The following is a 16,854-nucleotide window of genomic DNA, read 5'->3' on the forward strand; positions in this document are numbered from 1 at the left end:
TTTAACTGAGAGCACTGAATCTAGATGTTTCTTGGTGGTGGCAAGTTAAATGTGAGGACATATGCATTATGACACCAAATATAATGTTAGATTTATCTAAAACACGACTAAAACCTAGACTTTAGCGCAGGCAAACCGACACTCAGATCATATCGATCCATTCAAACGTGTGAATGTTGGGTTCACGTGCCCTACCAATATCTGATCTACATAGTCTACATATGCGGTTCCATCTACTCCCCTCACCCGATGCAATCATATGGTGCTGAGCATGGCCAATTGAAGCACGTAGCTTACCCCACTGACGTGGACTTAGAAACCCTGAACGATGTTTCACGTATAAAAGATTATGTGGTCCCAGCGTCACCTCATCTTAACCAACCTCAAAAAAGACATCGGTCCCACAGTGGTCGAAGACGAAGTAGCCACCATAGAACTACTGAACGTGTTGTTCCACAGAATACTGTAGATGACCATGCACCACGGTCAGGCAGAACTCGTGAAGGCAGTAGAGATAGGTCGAAACACAACGCTGCTGGGAGACGGAGACAAAGAACCGCCACGGGTGAACCCGGACGAAAAAAGGGGAGAAGGAAAAGTACGATGAGTGCTCGGCGTGAGAAAGAACTAGTAGACCAATATCTGCATAGCCAAGCGACCAATGACAATAGCTCACTCAGAGAATATAACAAGCCTGGAACACAAAAAAAGAACGAAAAATCGGAGTACAATACTTATGTGGATGTGACACCGTCAAAAAGCTCACAAGAAAATGTGGGGCTCACTGAGAATTCACAGAAGACGTTTAGTGTCAAAGAGCTGGCGGACTATATCATTCCTGAAAAGGTCCCACTTAGAGAGGGTACCTACAATCTCATTCGGTTTCCACTTCGTGTAATGGCAATAATGGTGGAGTTACAATTGTTCTGGTGGTTTATACAATTTTTCATATTCATCTGGATAACAACTCTGGTGGATTGGAAATTACGTGTCCGGTCTCCGATTTCCGAATTTCCCAACTACAGTGCACCACGAATGCCCATTCTACCTGGTCAGGAACAAATGCGCAACCGACTTCTCGGCGTGTGGTTAACCCTGGGTTTTGTGTATCTTCCGTCCACTATAATTCATTTGTCCAAATTTTTCGACGATACTCCGTAAGTCAGTAGTATTACCCAAGGAGTAAAAAAATGGGACCAAAAGTATATACATAGTCGCACTTTTCTAGCAAGATTTTGTCCTGAAGTTGAAGTCAATGCGTGCCGAAGGGCCGAGAAGCGCTGTACACCTGTTTTGTTTTTATTGGGTATCATAAGCAGGGCGCATCTCACAAATTTCCTGTGAGTTACGAACACTCGACCTCCTGGTTAGCAGTTGAAAACCAAAACAGTTGGGCTACAAGTGGCTAATAAACTGTGTGATCAACTCACACGTGGCCAATATATAGCGTCAATGATCCTTCATTGACGTAATTAACATGACATGATCACGTGTCAGCTGTTTTCTCGAGCGAAAAGTCGTTCGCGCAATCCATCAATCGAGAAGCTAGCCACCTATGACCAAGTGTTGTGGATTCCGTGATTGACGGTATACTGGCTGAGAGTCAATCACACAACTGATCATCCGCTCGTGACCGAACGGTTTGGGGTTCAACTAAAAGCTGAGAGGTCCCTGGAGTTTCCCGACATTCGCTGTGATGATATTTCTCAGTAATAGTGAAACAGTGCTTCCAGAATTTTTGACAGGATGAAAGCCCCACCGAGATTTCAAAATCTCATGCAACTAATGAAATCCCATTTTTCGCAGTGTCACAATAGGCCATAGGTTGCTTGTTGTAGGATATTTTGTTCAAATCCACAATCACCCCCGTCTCCATAGAGAGTTTACGTTTGAGGAAAAGCCACGAATCCGACAAGCTACAGAACAATACAACAATGGGCTATAAGGGTCGCTTGACAGATTCGGACGGTTTTTCTTTAGAGCAAATTTGCAAGATTGATGAACGTAGCCGCAGTTGCAAGATTCTCACAATGTGACCTTAAAACTACTTAAACCTGAGGCAGAGACAATAAAGGTGCTTGCTGTTATCGGCTGTCAGTTTCGTATTGAAACTTAGTTCGTAATAAGGACGAGTGTATGGTGATTTTCATTAATACAGTTTGAAATTCGAGATCATAGCAAGCAGGAGATCACAAATGATGTTGCGTTCTGGACATTTATCTGGAGACCTAACGACGAGAATATATGTTTAAATTTGGGGGTGAATTATGGGACTACACGATACTGCTGAGTCATACTCATGAGGCTCTTTAATATATACTATATATCGAAAGTACACCGAACCCACAACCAACGAGTGGTGTAAAAGCACACTTTTTAAGGTTTTTATTCCCAAAACGTCCTTTTTCGGGCGTTTTCATGATGGCTTAGACCACCACAAGAATCTGTATCGCAAAATGCCGTTTCTGATAGAACGGAAAGGAAGATCTTAATGTGATCCTTAAATATGACTCCAGGAACTCAGTAATAGGGTGATTCGCTTGCACCACCAAGAAGTGTTATCCTTTCAACCGACCGGAGAAGTCAACCTGCATGTCCAATAATGACAGACGGGGAAAAGTCGTCCTATTTTAACACTGTCACCAAGATACATTTGCTGAGAGCAGTGTTTGACATATCACCCTTTTTGTAACACCAAAGACAGAGTTAGCGAATCGCAGTCAAATTGAGGCAGGTTTATCGCGGGTTGTAATGAAGGCAGCTGTCAAATTTATCCCACTTGGGGTCTTTGATGAAATCATCCTGGTACGGTGAAGGAAATAATTTCTGCTCCAATTAGGAAGGACAGTGTTCGGATGAAACCGGTATTGTTCAGCCACATGGAACAGATTCGCAGTGTGGATGTTTGCAAGTGGATTGGCTCAGGTACCTCGTATTGGGGTCTTTGATGAAATAATCCTGGTACGGTGAAGGAAATAATTTCTGCTCCAATTAGGAAGGACAGTGTTCGGATGAAACCGGTATTGTTCAGCCACATGGAACAGATTCGCAGTGTGGGTGTTTGCAAGTGGATTGGCTCAGGTACCTCGTACTGAAATGATGGACCCGAGTTGTGGCATAGAGTGACTTGACATTTTTTGTTTGCATATTTAATTCTTCCGAGATTAGTTTGCTGGCCTCTGAACTCGCTTAAAGAGGGCGTCCGTCAGCTGGTTAAAAGTTGTTATATTTCACTTACACTGAACGGGACTTTGGCGGAAGATTAAGGAGTCCTATGATTCTCTTATGAATAAGTCTATCGAGGCAATTTAGATGCGTCATTTCCTCCGTACATAACTCAGTCAAACAGAACCAACTGTTAGTTATGTATCTAGTTATGGATTCCGTGCGATAGGTTTGATGCACTGTTGCGTATTAGGGGGGCTCCACCAAACCAGCTCTCAGCTAAATGTAATGCACAATGGCCATTTTGCTTTACATTTGGCACGATATTTGAGATATTGCAATATATTTTCTTTAAGAAACACTACTTACAAAGCGGATTCAGTAGGGTCTCTCGGTAAATCCAATTGGTGTGCAACTAACTGTGTTTCGCGAATAACTGTGCTATGTTACAGGCCGTATTCCCACCAACTGCCGCTAAAAACTGCACTATACTATATGGTAGAGTATACTATAATGTAATTATAATGTATAACGTGCGTTACTGTGCTGTTTAACTGTATCATCTCGCGATTTAGTGTACCATGCTGTAATATACCACGCCATACTAACCTATAGGGTACTATATTGCACCGCAATATGCTGCACTGTACTGTACTACCCTCTATCATAACATACCATATTAATACCAAAGTGAACCTAAATTTAGCTCCTTACCAATCTTCTGTGAATCTGAGACAGTAAGGCTTAGTTGGACGTGTACTGTCGATATCAGTGATCATTTCTTTTTTAGTGTGAAGATTCTCGGGTGTAACTATTGTTGCTCTCTCTTATTCGGCCAGCATTCAAGTTTATTAGCTGTGACTGAATAGTTGAAACAACTGAACAATATCCATACGCATTCGTAATCTATCCGAAGAAAAATTTGCGATCCATAGGAAATTATGTTGGTTATACGAAGGAAAATAATTCTACATATTGAATATCATTTAAACCTAAATACGAGACTGCTTTCGTACCGCATGTTCAGAATTCAAACCAAAGGATTCAACTGAACCTCTTGTCTGTACCACCTTACATTGAAACGAATACTAACTTTAACGCAGCTGAGTTTGGTTTTCTAGTGAGAAATGGGGCCAGTGAAACTTCGGGAACCGAAAACAAGTGAAATCGGTAGCAGTTACTTTCACGAATGGTTTCTCGGGCCACAAAAGTCAGAAGGAATAAACCTGTCATATTATTTGTTTGGTGCGGCGTGGAAAAGCAAACCGATCAGCGTAACGCCTTGGAGCTCAAGATGTTGGACCAACCATTCCGACAACTGATCATTGATTGATATACCATTCCAACGACCTTGACTTACACATCCAAGAGGCCTACCATGTTCTAAATTATTCACCGCTCCTTTGGAACTTAAAGGGCTGTGTCACTTAAAGTAAGGGCTTGACTCTATGGATGTCCCCGCACTTCTCTAAACCACGAGCTTATGTGAATGGAATGTCCCTGTTGGTGTCACACAGCCGCACCACAGCTTACTGACGCTGTTACCTCAACTTGTGATTGAACTGCAAAACTCAGTTAATTCATAATACTGTTTTGCCCGAGCTACTAAGTCATCGCTCAGTAGGCAAGAGCTCTGACTTGATTAAATTAACCAAATATGGTTTGTTAGCCTGAGGTACAGCCGACCATCATTCTCATGAAAAACCGCCGACAGGACCAGTCACCAGTAAAAGCAGCCTGTAGAAGAACCAGAAAAACACCTTGGCCAAATACCGCATTAGTACGGTAAATTCTGATAAACCTGACAACTTCGCCAGAAGTGTGTGCACGATAGGATAATTAGCCTTCAGTGGAGTGCATGACATCTAAATGGTAAAGGGTAGCGTTCCGAAAGATAAGCATTTGTTTTCAAATTAAAACGATGTTGACAAGAGATAACATCAACCCTCGTTTGTTGCTTTTCAACTAACAGTGCTGCACAGAGACCGCTTCATACTTCAGTTGATATGACGCTATCGATAAGGTTCCTAAAAATCGTCCGTTTTAGGGCTCGCTAGATAGATACCCCTAATCCCCTAATTTCCAGTAACGATGCTGTGCATGAGAAAGAGGATAAATGTATGTAGGAATAAACAATCAGCCATAAATTAATTTGGTATTTATGAGATACATCCTCGTTCGTAGTATCTTTAACCGAATACGCTTCATAAAGACCATCTACCGTCTCAGCTAGAAAAGTGGTATGACACTACTTATAAGTCTTCACCTACCTTATAATGTGCTGTCAGTATTTAAACTATTGTATCATGCGTATTGTGACCATGACTGATTGTACAAAACAGAGCAATTTCATAAACCCTGAACCAGGATTGGGGCTGTATAAACCGAGCATTTAGTTTGACGTACAACGGCTTCCGCAGAAGTTAATCCCTTATATCACTTCAACTATGTCATGTTGATGATGTTGCAGGCAGTTCTTCACTTTGGGGAATAGATTCTGGCCAACTAGTGAAAGAGCGAAAGCGATTTCAAGTCCAAATCAATTGTATCCAGGTTTTGATGTTTGGCTGAAACGCTTTTTTGATGGGGACAAAACGCAAGTGTTAGCGATTTCTATCTTCCTATAGTGAAATCCAAATTCGGACCACACTACATGCTTGAGACATCTTTGGGAGAATCCGAAAATTCGTTAGAAAATTTTCTTTTTGCTAAAACTGCATGAATCGTCTAAAGCAGTTGTTTGAAGACTATTCAAAATTAACATAGGAACACTGAATGAGACATTGATCTTCTCACAGATGGAATATGCTTGAAAAGTTTTTATTTGTATTGAAGTTGATGCTTTTTTCATTCTATTCCACGTTCACAGACATAAGCAAAAAAGACGGCGTTTGAGCAGAATTCCTTCCCCGATAGCCTGGTACGAGAAGGACCGTTACAAACAACTGGTTGAGATAAAGCAGCGACAGCCTCGAGCTATGTGGATGTTAATACTGACGTGTGGGCTTCTGCTGTATTACATCTACGTGTTTTTCAGTAAGCACCAGCTTCTCCTCTTTGTTACAGAAAAAATGACCGATTCATGAATACCCGAAATTGCGGGTCAATAGCCGAGCTTTTGGACGTCTGGAGGGTGTCATTGGAGTGTGATTGGACAATGGGGTTACAGATGCGTTTTTTCTTAGGTGTATAATTTGGACTGAAGCGTTTGGCAACACTTTAGGAAGTTTTGTCAACAGATTACAGCACCTCGGCGGCCTGAACCATAAAATGGATACCAAAGTACTTTCTATAGCAGAAGATACAGAAGAATGGCCGAGAAGTGATGACCAAGAGAGGACGAATTGACCGTAACCTTGATTCGGATCTTTTGTCCCATACTGTAGTTGCTCGTTTTTTCAGCAGTGGTTTGAGGAGAACTTAAGTGGATCTCCAAATTGTATCATTCCAAACAAGTAACTTTAGTTACTCCAACGGCGGAATCTAGTTAGAAGTTACATTCTGGGCACAGAAAAATTTTTGCAATAAAGTGCTCTTGAAATGCCATTCAGAAGAGGATGTATGCCTCGTTCTCTCAAACTTACTTTACTATTGCAATAGAATATACTGATAATGCTGTTAAGAACTAAAGGCAGAAAGACAACCGTTACTCGTGAAGTCATCATCAGAATGCTAGCAGACTTGCTTTCATAGGTTCAGGTGTGAAAACTGGGTGTTATTTCATGCGAACTTGTTAAATGGTAATCTAACAGAAAATATTCAATGTCCTTCAAGTATAATATAGCCTGGCTAGTACGGCTGTCAAGAAGAAGAGTTCACTATAGAGGAATTACCGAGAGTACTTTACATTCTAAAATGAGATTCAGTTTTTCATCTTCGCGAAGAGTAGACTTTGAAATAGCAAAGTGAAATGAAAGTGACAGCACTTTTACTGAGTGATGTGGACTCATCAAGATGGCGTCCGACGAATGCCTGGTACATTTTTCCATCACACTTTGAGCTACCTTTTAAGGTTGTGACACAGATCTTGATCATCGATACTCTTTCTCTAGGGTGTTATATGTGCCGAACAAAGAGCTGGTGCCAGTAGTTGTGATAAGTTTGGCAACTCATGTTGCACAGAGAGTGTATCACTAAACGGCAAATCCACAGAAACGCCAATGAAATCCACTGAGATGCGCTGATGACGTCAGTCCGATCGCCTACAGAACATTTACCGCCAGAGAGCCAGAGGCGGTCAAACAATGACTTGGCAGCGAAGTATGAAGGCCATTACCAGCAAACTCAGCTGCGCTGGTCACTGCCGTCTTCCTGGATGGGGACCCCGAGACGGGCCACATCAATGGCTAGAGACATTATCAGACATGGCCCAGTCGCGCCCTCAGTGGCGCTCGTGCATCCAAGCTATTTCCTTCAATGCATAGCTTCTTTTCCCCCCCCCCCCGCTTGACAACTCACTGACAGTGCTGGATTTATGCACCAAATTACCAGCTCGAGCGTGCAATGCGCAGCTACCTACCCCCTCCAATCATCGGTGAACGAAACTGTGGCAGCTACAACCACTGTACGACGAGTACGCGGTTATTACAGCTGATAATGATGATGATGATGATGATTTACCGCCAGAATGTCCTTTTCACCTAAAAAGACGGCAGCTTCGTAAAACTGTCGTGGAGAATTAAGGAAGTTTGTTTCTATCCTCGCTGCAAAGTCCAGTGTCCCTGGTATTCAAAAAATCTGTTTCACCCTGTTATGACGAGTCACCCCTATTTTCTTCCCACACTCAGGTGACACCTTTTACCCGACTCAGGAGACCTATTGGGAGAACACTATCAATAAATGGTTGTATGAACTGCAGCGTTACTACTTCCTGCAATTCCAACAGCTTGCTCAATTCATTCGCCCGGAGTCGCGAATCCCGTCGCATCACACCCCAGATGACGGATCGGGTACGTATCTGAGCCTCGATCTGATTCACAGAATGTTCGAGTGCTGTGGGCGCAAGACAGGATACGAAGACTGGAACTCTCCTCATATATACCGACCAAAAAATCACACCTATAGGAAGGCCATGGGGTGAGTTGTTCTCACGCAAACATTCTCGAAAAATAAACTCAGTCTCATAAAGGAAACTACTCACAAGCCTGCTTAAAACTCTTCGACAGCCCACGACCGGTTTCGCCCTTCTTGGGCTCATCAGGTAGGCGAAGTCCCCAATTTTCCGTCAATCTTGTGTTCTACTTGAACCCCAAGTGAATCGTTTTCGAGAAATACACTCATTTGCAAATCAATTTGGTTTTCACGGAAGACTCAACTGAATCTCTCGTTTATGATATTCTACAACTGAATGTGCTGCACAGAATACCATAAACGAGAGATTCAGTTGAGTCTCTGGTGAAAACCAAACTGATTTGCAAACGGGTGTATTTCCCGAATAAACTTAGTCATTCAAGGTCAGGAAACTCAATGTACCATAGATGAACTCTTCGTTCGTCTGGTACAACAAAAGTGTGAGTCATCGTCATTTGCTTGGCACAGACATTTGGCATGAATCAGAGAAAAATACAGTACCTTGGAAAACAAATGCCTCGAAAACGGAAGCAACCAGATGTCTGCTTTGGCAAAACTCATAAGAGGAATATCATCCGACAGCGGAACCAGCAGAAGATTCACATACTGGTGTGTTTTTAGGTTAGGGGTTTCTGCCACTCCCAGCCTTGATAGAAGCTAGTTCCGAATGGATATAGTCCTGCTGGAAGAAACACGTTCGACTTCTTTCCGGAAGTATGGTTAGATATTAGCTACGTCCTAGAAGCGATTATCTGGCATAAGAAGTTAATGCTGACCGGTCATTTCAAAGTAGAAAACTGCATGAGGAAGCATTGGATCCGACAATCGTTAATATTAGGTTAAATATGATTAGCAGACACCATATTTTACATTTTAACTTTATTCGAACCAACATTAGTCAAAGTAACTTAAGGTAAGCTGAGAGACTAAAACATGAACTAGCAGAATAAAATTGACACAGTTGTACCAACCTGACACTCAGCTATCACTTGAGGCTTCAATAAGCTGTCTGCATGCAGAACAGGCTCTTCCCCCATGCGCCAGCACGACAGACATCCCGAAATGGATCGGAATCCCGAAGTTGTATACGCTCTGCCATGTTCCACAACGACTTGGTGGACTCGCCCAACGTATAGGTCAAAGCTAATGATGGTCACACAGTTCAAATGCTCCAAAATTTCGATAACCACCTTTCAGGATATGTTTGAATGGACAGAGATTGGAAACTGCAAAGCCGTTTGCATTTATTCCTCACCGAATTCAAAGTAGAAATCAACCACACACTCATCATCAACGCACTGCCAGTGTGAATACGCTGACGTTAAGGCGTGAAAGAGCGTGTCAGTTTATCTGTGCGAAGTACTATACTGAAAAATAGGAAGTGAAAGTGAAAGAGGTCAACTAACTGCCCACCCACAAACGTCCACTTGTACAGAAACGTGAAATTTCAGGGACTCGATCCTAGAATTTTGGTCGGCGAACAGTCTTTTTTCGTAAATTAGCTGGTCCGGTACGTTAAGTACAAAAAAATAGAAAGTTACTGAATCTACTGGATTCATCAAATACCACAGCGGGAGACTAGCCTGCATTAGGTTAGGAGGCTTATAAGATGCAATCTATTTGGTTGAGATCAGACCAGCATCCATAAACCGTCTAAATGCTAGTGAAGGTCAGCTAAGTTCAACAAAGTACACAAACGTGATTTCATACGTAGTTTGGGGTTGTTAGTACCAACGGCGACGCTTTCTACCGAGAAACGACGGTTCACTCTTTACGTTTTAAGGCATACCAAGTTCCTGGTTTGGGGAATATTCAATAACGAACTGGTGGTTACAGTTATCTACGCCTTTCACGGTCGATATTCCTCGGGTGACTCATCCTATTCTGCAGGCAACATCCCAGTTTCTATTTGTATCTGGAGGGAAAACCTTACAACCTCCAAACCTATAGCATAGAGGATGGTAATTTATTCCGTATCTTTCGCACCATTTAATGCGGTTACCTAAAAATAACAGTCGTTGAGGTGTAAAACTAGCGAAACTTCTGGGATTGAGGCAAGCCCTCCGAGAAAACCAACTCGGTATGCCACTGTGTATACTTTTGGGATTTACTTGTGGTTGATCTTATGCCTTGATGAATACACTACATTTTCTTCTTTTTGTCTATTTACTTTTAGTGAATATGATCTGGATATGACCTGTTCTTCTTTTGTCTTTTCTGATAGAGGTGATCTATAAGCAGTGCGCAAAGCATTTAGAATATAGCACCAATATGTGCTTTGTTTCAGGATTCCTGTACTCTACGAACGCGCTCATTACTTGATGCCCACCCTGACCAACGACAGCGTCCCATTTAGTTGCTGCAATTCTGTTCACACCAAAGATGCTCTGAAATTTGTCCCTTGTGACCATATTCTCGTGAGCAATCCCAGTGATTTATACAATCGGGGTTGCGTAAAGCCGTTGAGTCGGTTTATTCGCATTCACTGGATGGGGTTACATCTACTTCCGTTGTTAATTGTGATACTTACAATGGTAAGTTTGAAATACAACCACATTTCGTTCACAGAATCACCTTCAGAGGCCTGAAAAACACCAAGTAAATTATGTATCTGATGCACAGGATAGGGTCGCACAACCTGCTACCAATCGCTTTGGCCATGAGGATAATCTGGGAACGTATCCATTTACAGTGTTTGACCCAGAAACCTAGGTTCAAGTCACATTATCGATCGACACAGTGCTCACCGACCTTATCGCTTATTTATCTGATGTTACCCTTCCTATCGACTGCAGCTTTCTGTGTTGCGTTTTTGTCCGTAGTGTAATATGTTTCTAGTAGGGCGACAGTCTTGAGCGTGTTGATGGTAAAAGGTTTACTAATGACTAACCATATCGCCACAGGTCGCCCGATTGGTGTTTTACTTATTGTTATCGCACCAGTTCCTGACTAAACTTTGGTAATCCGTTAGAATACGCCTACAACTGCCTTGACTACCTGTTTGCCTGAAGTGGTTGTTTGAAAAGCCCCAGGCTGGCCAATGATGACAACAGTAGCGGTAACACTGGAAGGCCACTCACGTCTGAGGGGTTCTCAGCGCTTTCGACTATCATATCAAGCATGGCAGAACCAAGTATCCACATTCAAAGAGCTCAGAACAATTCCAGAATGGTGTACGGTATTCACACACTGGATACCACTGACAACGCTAGGAAAGAAAATTTAACCGGTTCCACGTGTCTTCGGAAAGTATTGCACATAAAAAGTTGAGAGGTGATCTGGTTACAATTGAGTTACCTAATTTAACTGTCACTAATCCAAGTGGAAGATCTCTAGCACCGCCAAACAGAAAATTCCAGTGTCTACATCTACAGTTGCAGGGCTTCTTCTGCACCATTTGGTCCTGTATTGAGTGCCACAGAGGAGAAGACTAAAACAAGGGGGTCTAAAAAGCACACAGCTTGGATTCTGAAAATATTTATTGTAGCCCCTCCTTGTTTATTGTTTTCCAAGTGTAGAGAAGGGCGAACTTAACTTATATTTGGTGCTGGTATCAGATGACTTTGAAGTTCCAAATGAACTGTGGGATCTGTTGCAGTTTACTTATACTATATTGTGTCAAGGCATTCAGTCCCAGAACGAATGACGCAAGCATGTGATAACTTTCTGTATTGAACGGATGAACCAGTGACAGCACAAGGAAGAAGAAAAAGGTGGTGAGTGACAGTAAAATGGCAATACACAAATAGGTAAGGTAGGTGTGTAAGCGATGTTGCCAGACAGGGGTCAGTCAGGGAAATTGCAAGCTAGGAGCTTACTGCTAGTAGAAACCAGAAATTACATCAGGGAATTATGCAAAGGTGTATGGCGGCGGAAAGAACCGCACAAGTTGACCAGAAGCGTGCATTTGGGTCGATCACGTGACAGTTCTATTTGGATGAGGAATCTGCACAGAGTAGGGATGGCATATTACCAGGCTCGCGATTAAGTGATACAATCAAATGAACAGTTGGACTGTGCCACTGAAGCGGCTTGATTCCCTGATAGTGTAAGCAACTGCCAGAGCAGGATTGATTCCCGAATGTTACTATCTTATATCTAATCACTTGATGATGAGTGAGTACTAGAAAAACTAAAAAAATACACAAAATAAATTGACAGTTAAGCGACCTTTCGGGGTTGGTCGCCTTGAAAATTCAGTGAAAAACAAATGGATTTGGTTTCCTTGGGTAAGTAGACTGAGGGTTCGAACAGCTAGATGAGACACTAGAAAACTTCCGAAAACACTAGGTTGACAGGAGATACGCTTAGGCTGCCTGGGCTTAACGACTTAGAACTAGGGGAAAGGGTTGAGAACGCCTGGCTAAAAACAAACTACTCATAAGTAGTTGAGGCAAGCACATACCTCTTAGTTATATCAGAAGACTCGCACTGCAAGTAGGGTGGATCTATGCTGAAGAGCTGAGAAGCGCCCTAGATTTGTTTTCCCGTTGGTATGTGCACTAAGTCCACAGAATTCCAGTTTGTATTTGAACGCTACAGCTTTCGGTTATGAAGGACTGATCAACAGCGAGATTTTCTTACTTCCATAGAGGATATGGTGTCGACTGCCTTGTAATTCCTCAGTTCATATCATGCGATCATTTGTTGACTGATTTCCTGAGTGATACCTTTTCATATGAGAGGCCAATGCAATTTGTGCGATGCCCATACTCATAAGAAGTCTAATCATGATTAGATGGTATAATTAAGAGATTTTGAAATCTGAAATCGTGGCTTCATCCTATCGAAAAGCCGAGAAGGATTGCACAACATATTGTGGGATTCCTGAGATTTCCATACTACTTACAGACTACAAGTAATCTAACCTTTACAAGCTGCGTGGGCCTGAAAGTCAGCCATGGCCGGTTGCAAGATGGACCTTCGTAGCGAGTGGACCGACGTCAATTTGCTTTTTCTGCCAGGTGGATCCACATGCACACTAGGAATAAGTAATTCTCACGTTAACGTTGCCTTACGGCTGCAGACAGCCGGCTATTGCTCATGGACGTCTTACATATCCGTAAATAGTGTAGCATCTACTAAACATACGTTTAATAATGCACGCAGTTAGTCATTATGCAAAGAGTCGAAGAGTTATCTGTACTGCACGCGGTTTCAGATTCCACAGCTGGTCCTCTATTTGGCCACACTGCAGCCAAAGCAACTTCGGATTCAGTTGAAAAGGGAATGGCTAAATCTGCTTGACTGGATAACGGAAAGACGCAAATGGCTGCAAATTCTTGGACGTGACATGCTCAGCATGCTGTCTAGGTCAAGTACGAGCGTCCCGGTAAGTGACTTTGGAATTACTTGCTGCCACACAGTGTTGATGTATGTCAAACTGGCCATCGGGAAAGAACACATCTCCATCTAATCAGACTTGACAATCCTAGTACGTCTAGAGCGCAATAATGGGCTNGGTCGCTAGCACTGCCAAACAGAAAATTCCACTGTCTACATCTACAGTTGCAGGGCTTGTTCTGCACCATTTGGTCCTGCATTGAGTGCCATAGAGGAGAAGACTAAAACAACGTCGTCTAAAAAGCACACAGTCATTTAGTCAGCTTGGATTTTGAAAGTATATATTGTGGCTCGTCCTTGCTTGCTGTTTTCCAAAACAGAGAAAGACGAACTCAACTTATATTTGGTTCTGGTGTGAGATGACTTCGAAGTTTCAAATGAATTGTGAGATATGTGGCAGCTTACGTATCCTACATTGTATCAAGGCATATAGGGATACTTCCAAGTCCCAGAACGAATGACACAAACAAGTGATAAATTTTGGCATTGAACGGAAGAACCAGTGACAGCACAAGGGAGAAGAATAAGCTGGTAAGTGACAGAAAAATGGCAACACAGAAATGAATTGAGGCAGTGGTGTAAGCGATGTTGTCAGACAGGTGTCAGCCAGGGAAATTGCAAGCTAGGGGCTTACTGCTGGTAGAAACCAGAGATTACATCAGCACCGGAATTATGCAAAAGTGTATGGCGGCGGAAAGAACCGCACAAGTTGGTCGGAAGTGTGCATTTGGATCGATCACGTGATAGTTCTATTTGGGTGAGGAATCTGCACAGAGAAGGGATGGAATATTACCAGGCTCGCGATCAAGTGATACAATCAATTGAACAATCGGACTGTGCCACTGAAGTGGCTTGACTCCCTGATAGTGTAAGCAATTGCCAGATCAGGCTTGATCCTTTCGGAGTTGGTCGCCTTGAAAATTCAGTGAAAAATAAATGGATATGGTTGCCTTGGGTAAGTAGACTGAGAGCTTGAACAGCTAGCTGAGAGACTAGAAAACTCCCAAAAACACTGGGTTGACAGGAGATACGCCTACGCTACCCTGTGCTTACGACTTAGAAATAAGGGAAACGGGTTGAGAACGCCTGGCTAAAAGCAAGCTACTCATAAGCAGTTGAAGCAAGCACATATCTCTTAGTTATATCAGAAGTCTCGCACTGCAAGTAGGGTGGATCTATGCTGAGGAGCTGAGAAGCGCCCTGGACTTGTTTTCCCGTTGGTATGTGCGCCAAGTCCGCGAAATTCCTGTTTGTATTTGAACGCTACAGCTTTCGGTTATGAGCGGCTCATCAACAACGAGATCTTCTTGCTTCCATAGGGGATGTGGTGCCGACTGCCTTTCAGTTCCGCAGTTCATATCATGTGATGATTCGTTGACTGATTTCCCGAGTGATACCTTTTCATATGAGAAGCCAATGCAATTTGTGTGATGCCCATACTCATGAGGAGTCTAATCATGATTATATGGTATTATGAGGAGATTTTGAAATTTGAAATCGTGGCTTCATCCTGCCGAAAAGTCGAGAAGGATTGCACAACATTTTGTGGGATTCTTGAGATTTCCTTACTACTTACAGACTAAAAGTATTCTAACATTTACAAGCTGCATGGGCCTGAAAGTCAGCCATGGCCAGTTGCAAGATGGACCTTCGTAGCGAGTGGACCGACGTCAATTTGCTTTTTCTGCCAGGTGGATCCACATGCACACCAGGAATAAGTAATTCTCACGTTAGCGTTGCCTTACAGCTGCAGACAGCCGGCTATTGCTCATGGACGTCTTACAGATCCGTAAATGGTGTAGCATCTACTAAACGTACGTTTAATAATGCACGCAGTTAGTCATTATGCAAAGAGTCAAAGAGTTCTCTGTACTGCACGCGGTTTCAGATTCCACAGCTGGTCCTCTATTTGGCCACACTGCAGCCAAAGCAACTTCGGATTCAGTTGAAAAGGGAATGGCTAAATCTGCTTGACTGGATAACGGAAAGACGCAAATGGCTGCAAATTCTTGGACGTGACATGCTCAGCATGCTGTCTAGGTCAAGTACGAGCGTCCCGGGTAGTGACTTTGAAATTACTTGCTGCCACATAGTGTTGATGTAAGTCAAACTGGCCATCGGACAAGAACACATCTCCATCTAATCAGACCTGACAATTCTAGTACGTCTAGAGCGCAATAATGGGCTGGCGGCAGTACGCTTTCCTTGCATTTCAGCTGACTGAAGTTCCAATTGTCGTACAGCCAAAAGCGCATTCATTCAACAGCACTGGGGAATGAACGTCCAAAGCAAAATAAAGATCAGATTTTGTTTCATCAGCCTATCGCGCTCCATTGTTCATTCCTGAAACCGTTTGGCAGATGACTGCAACGGACACATAAGACCTGAAACAGATGTTGGGTTTCTCATTGCGCTTGTCGTATTTATTACTTGCATCTCCGCCCAACCGAATTGATCGCTAAAATCCCAGCACCTCACGACTCTGATTCTGCATGGGACCATATGTCAAAAGATTTGGCACAGAGTTCACGACGGTTGCGAGCTGAGAGTAATTAGGTGACTACGGAGAAGCTGTTTTTGTTGGTGCTCTGTCTTGGGAGCCAGTAGATCGATTGAAACTAAACTGTCTGCAGGTTTGAAAAAAGCGTCAGAAACCCAAACGGATGACTTGTGAATGAATAAAAGCTCCAGGTTAGGTACAAAAGCTGCTTTTTTGTTTCCAATTAGAAGTCGTCTGGCAATACTCCATAGTGTTTTTGCCTTCGGTGGTTCAACCACTCAACATCCCCAGCTTCATAAGGGATAACCAAAATGAAACTCAGTACAGCTAGGTAAATACAATTTAGGATTCCTGACGATACTTCTACATACTAAGGTGAGGAAGTCTAATCGAACTTGGTCCAACAACATATTTCGCAACCGACAGGATGTCAAGTGTGGTCTTCGAACAAGTGTACCCTTCCAAATTTAGTAACACAATGTCGATGCCACAACAATGTCACCTGAACACAAGGAACGTAAAACGAAACTTATAGTCTACTAACCAGACGTGAAACACACATCGTCCCGTAACAATCGTAACACTATTCCTAGGACCACAAGTTTCTGTGGAAAAAATAGTGACGGGAGATTTATGTGGACTTCCATAAATTGCTCTCCGTATGTGCGCACCCTGTGTGGTTAGTCACAAAAAGTAAAAAATGAACAGGTTAGTGGTGATTTTACATCCTACGAACCCTTGTCAACCCGCCCTTCACATTTAGTGAGCTAGGATGA

General features: G+C 42.8%; 1 protein-coding gene across 1 annotated transcript in view; it reads left to right on the forward strand.

Annotated features, from left to right (window-relative positions):
* Positions 1 to 125: 125 nt before the first annotated feature.
* Positions 126 to 16,854, forward strand: part of T265_14034 (hypothetical protein) — a gene marked incomplete at both ends in the record, with an annotated part of 18,633 nt that continues 1,904 nt past the window's right edge. The window contains 5 exons of the mRNA XM_009171704.1: positions 126 to 1,157; positions 6,035 to 6,201; positions 7,953 to 8,241; positions 10,523 to 10,769; positions 13,397 to 13,567. Coding sequence (XP_009169968.1) covers positions 127 to 1,157; positions 6,035 to 6,201; positions 7,953 to 8,241; positions 10,523 to 10,769; positions 13,397 to 13,567 — 1,905 coding nt within the window. The remainder of the gene's footprint in view (positions 1,158 to 6,034; positions 6,202 to 7,952; positions 8,242 to 10,522; positions 10,770 to 13,396; positions 13,568 to 16,854) is intronic.

This window comes from Opisthorchis viverrini (assembly GCF_000715545.1).
Source record: "Opisthorchis viverrini unplaced genomic scaffold opera_v5_132, whole genome shotgun sequence".
Lineage (NCBI taxonomy): Eukaryota > Metazoa > Platyhelminthes > Trematoda > Opisthorchiida > Opisthorchiidae > Opisthorchis > Opisthorchis viverrini.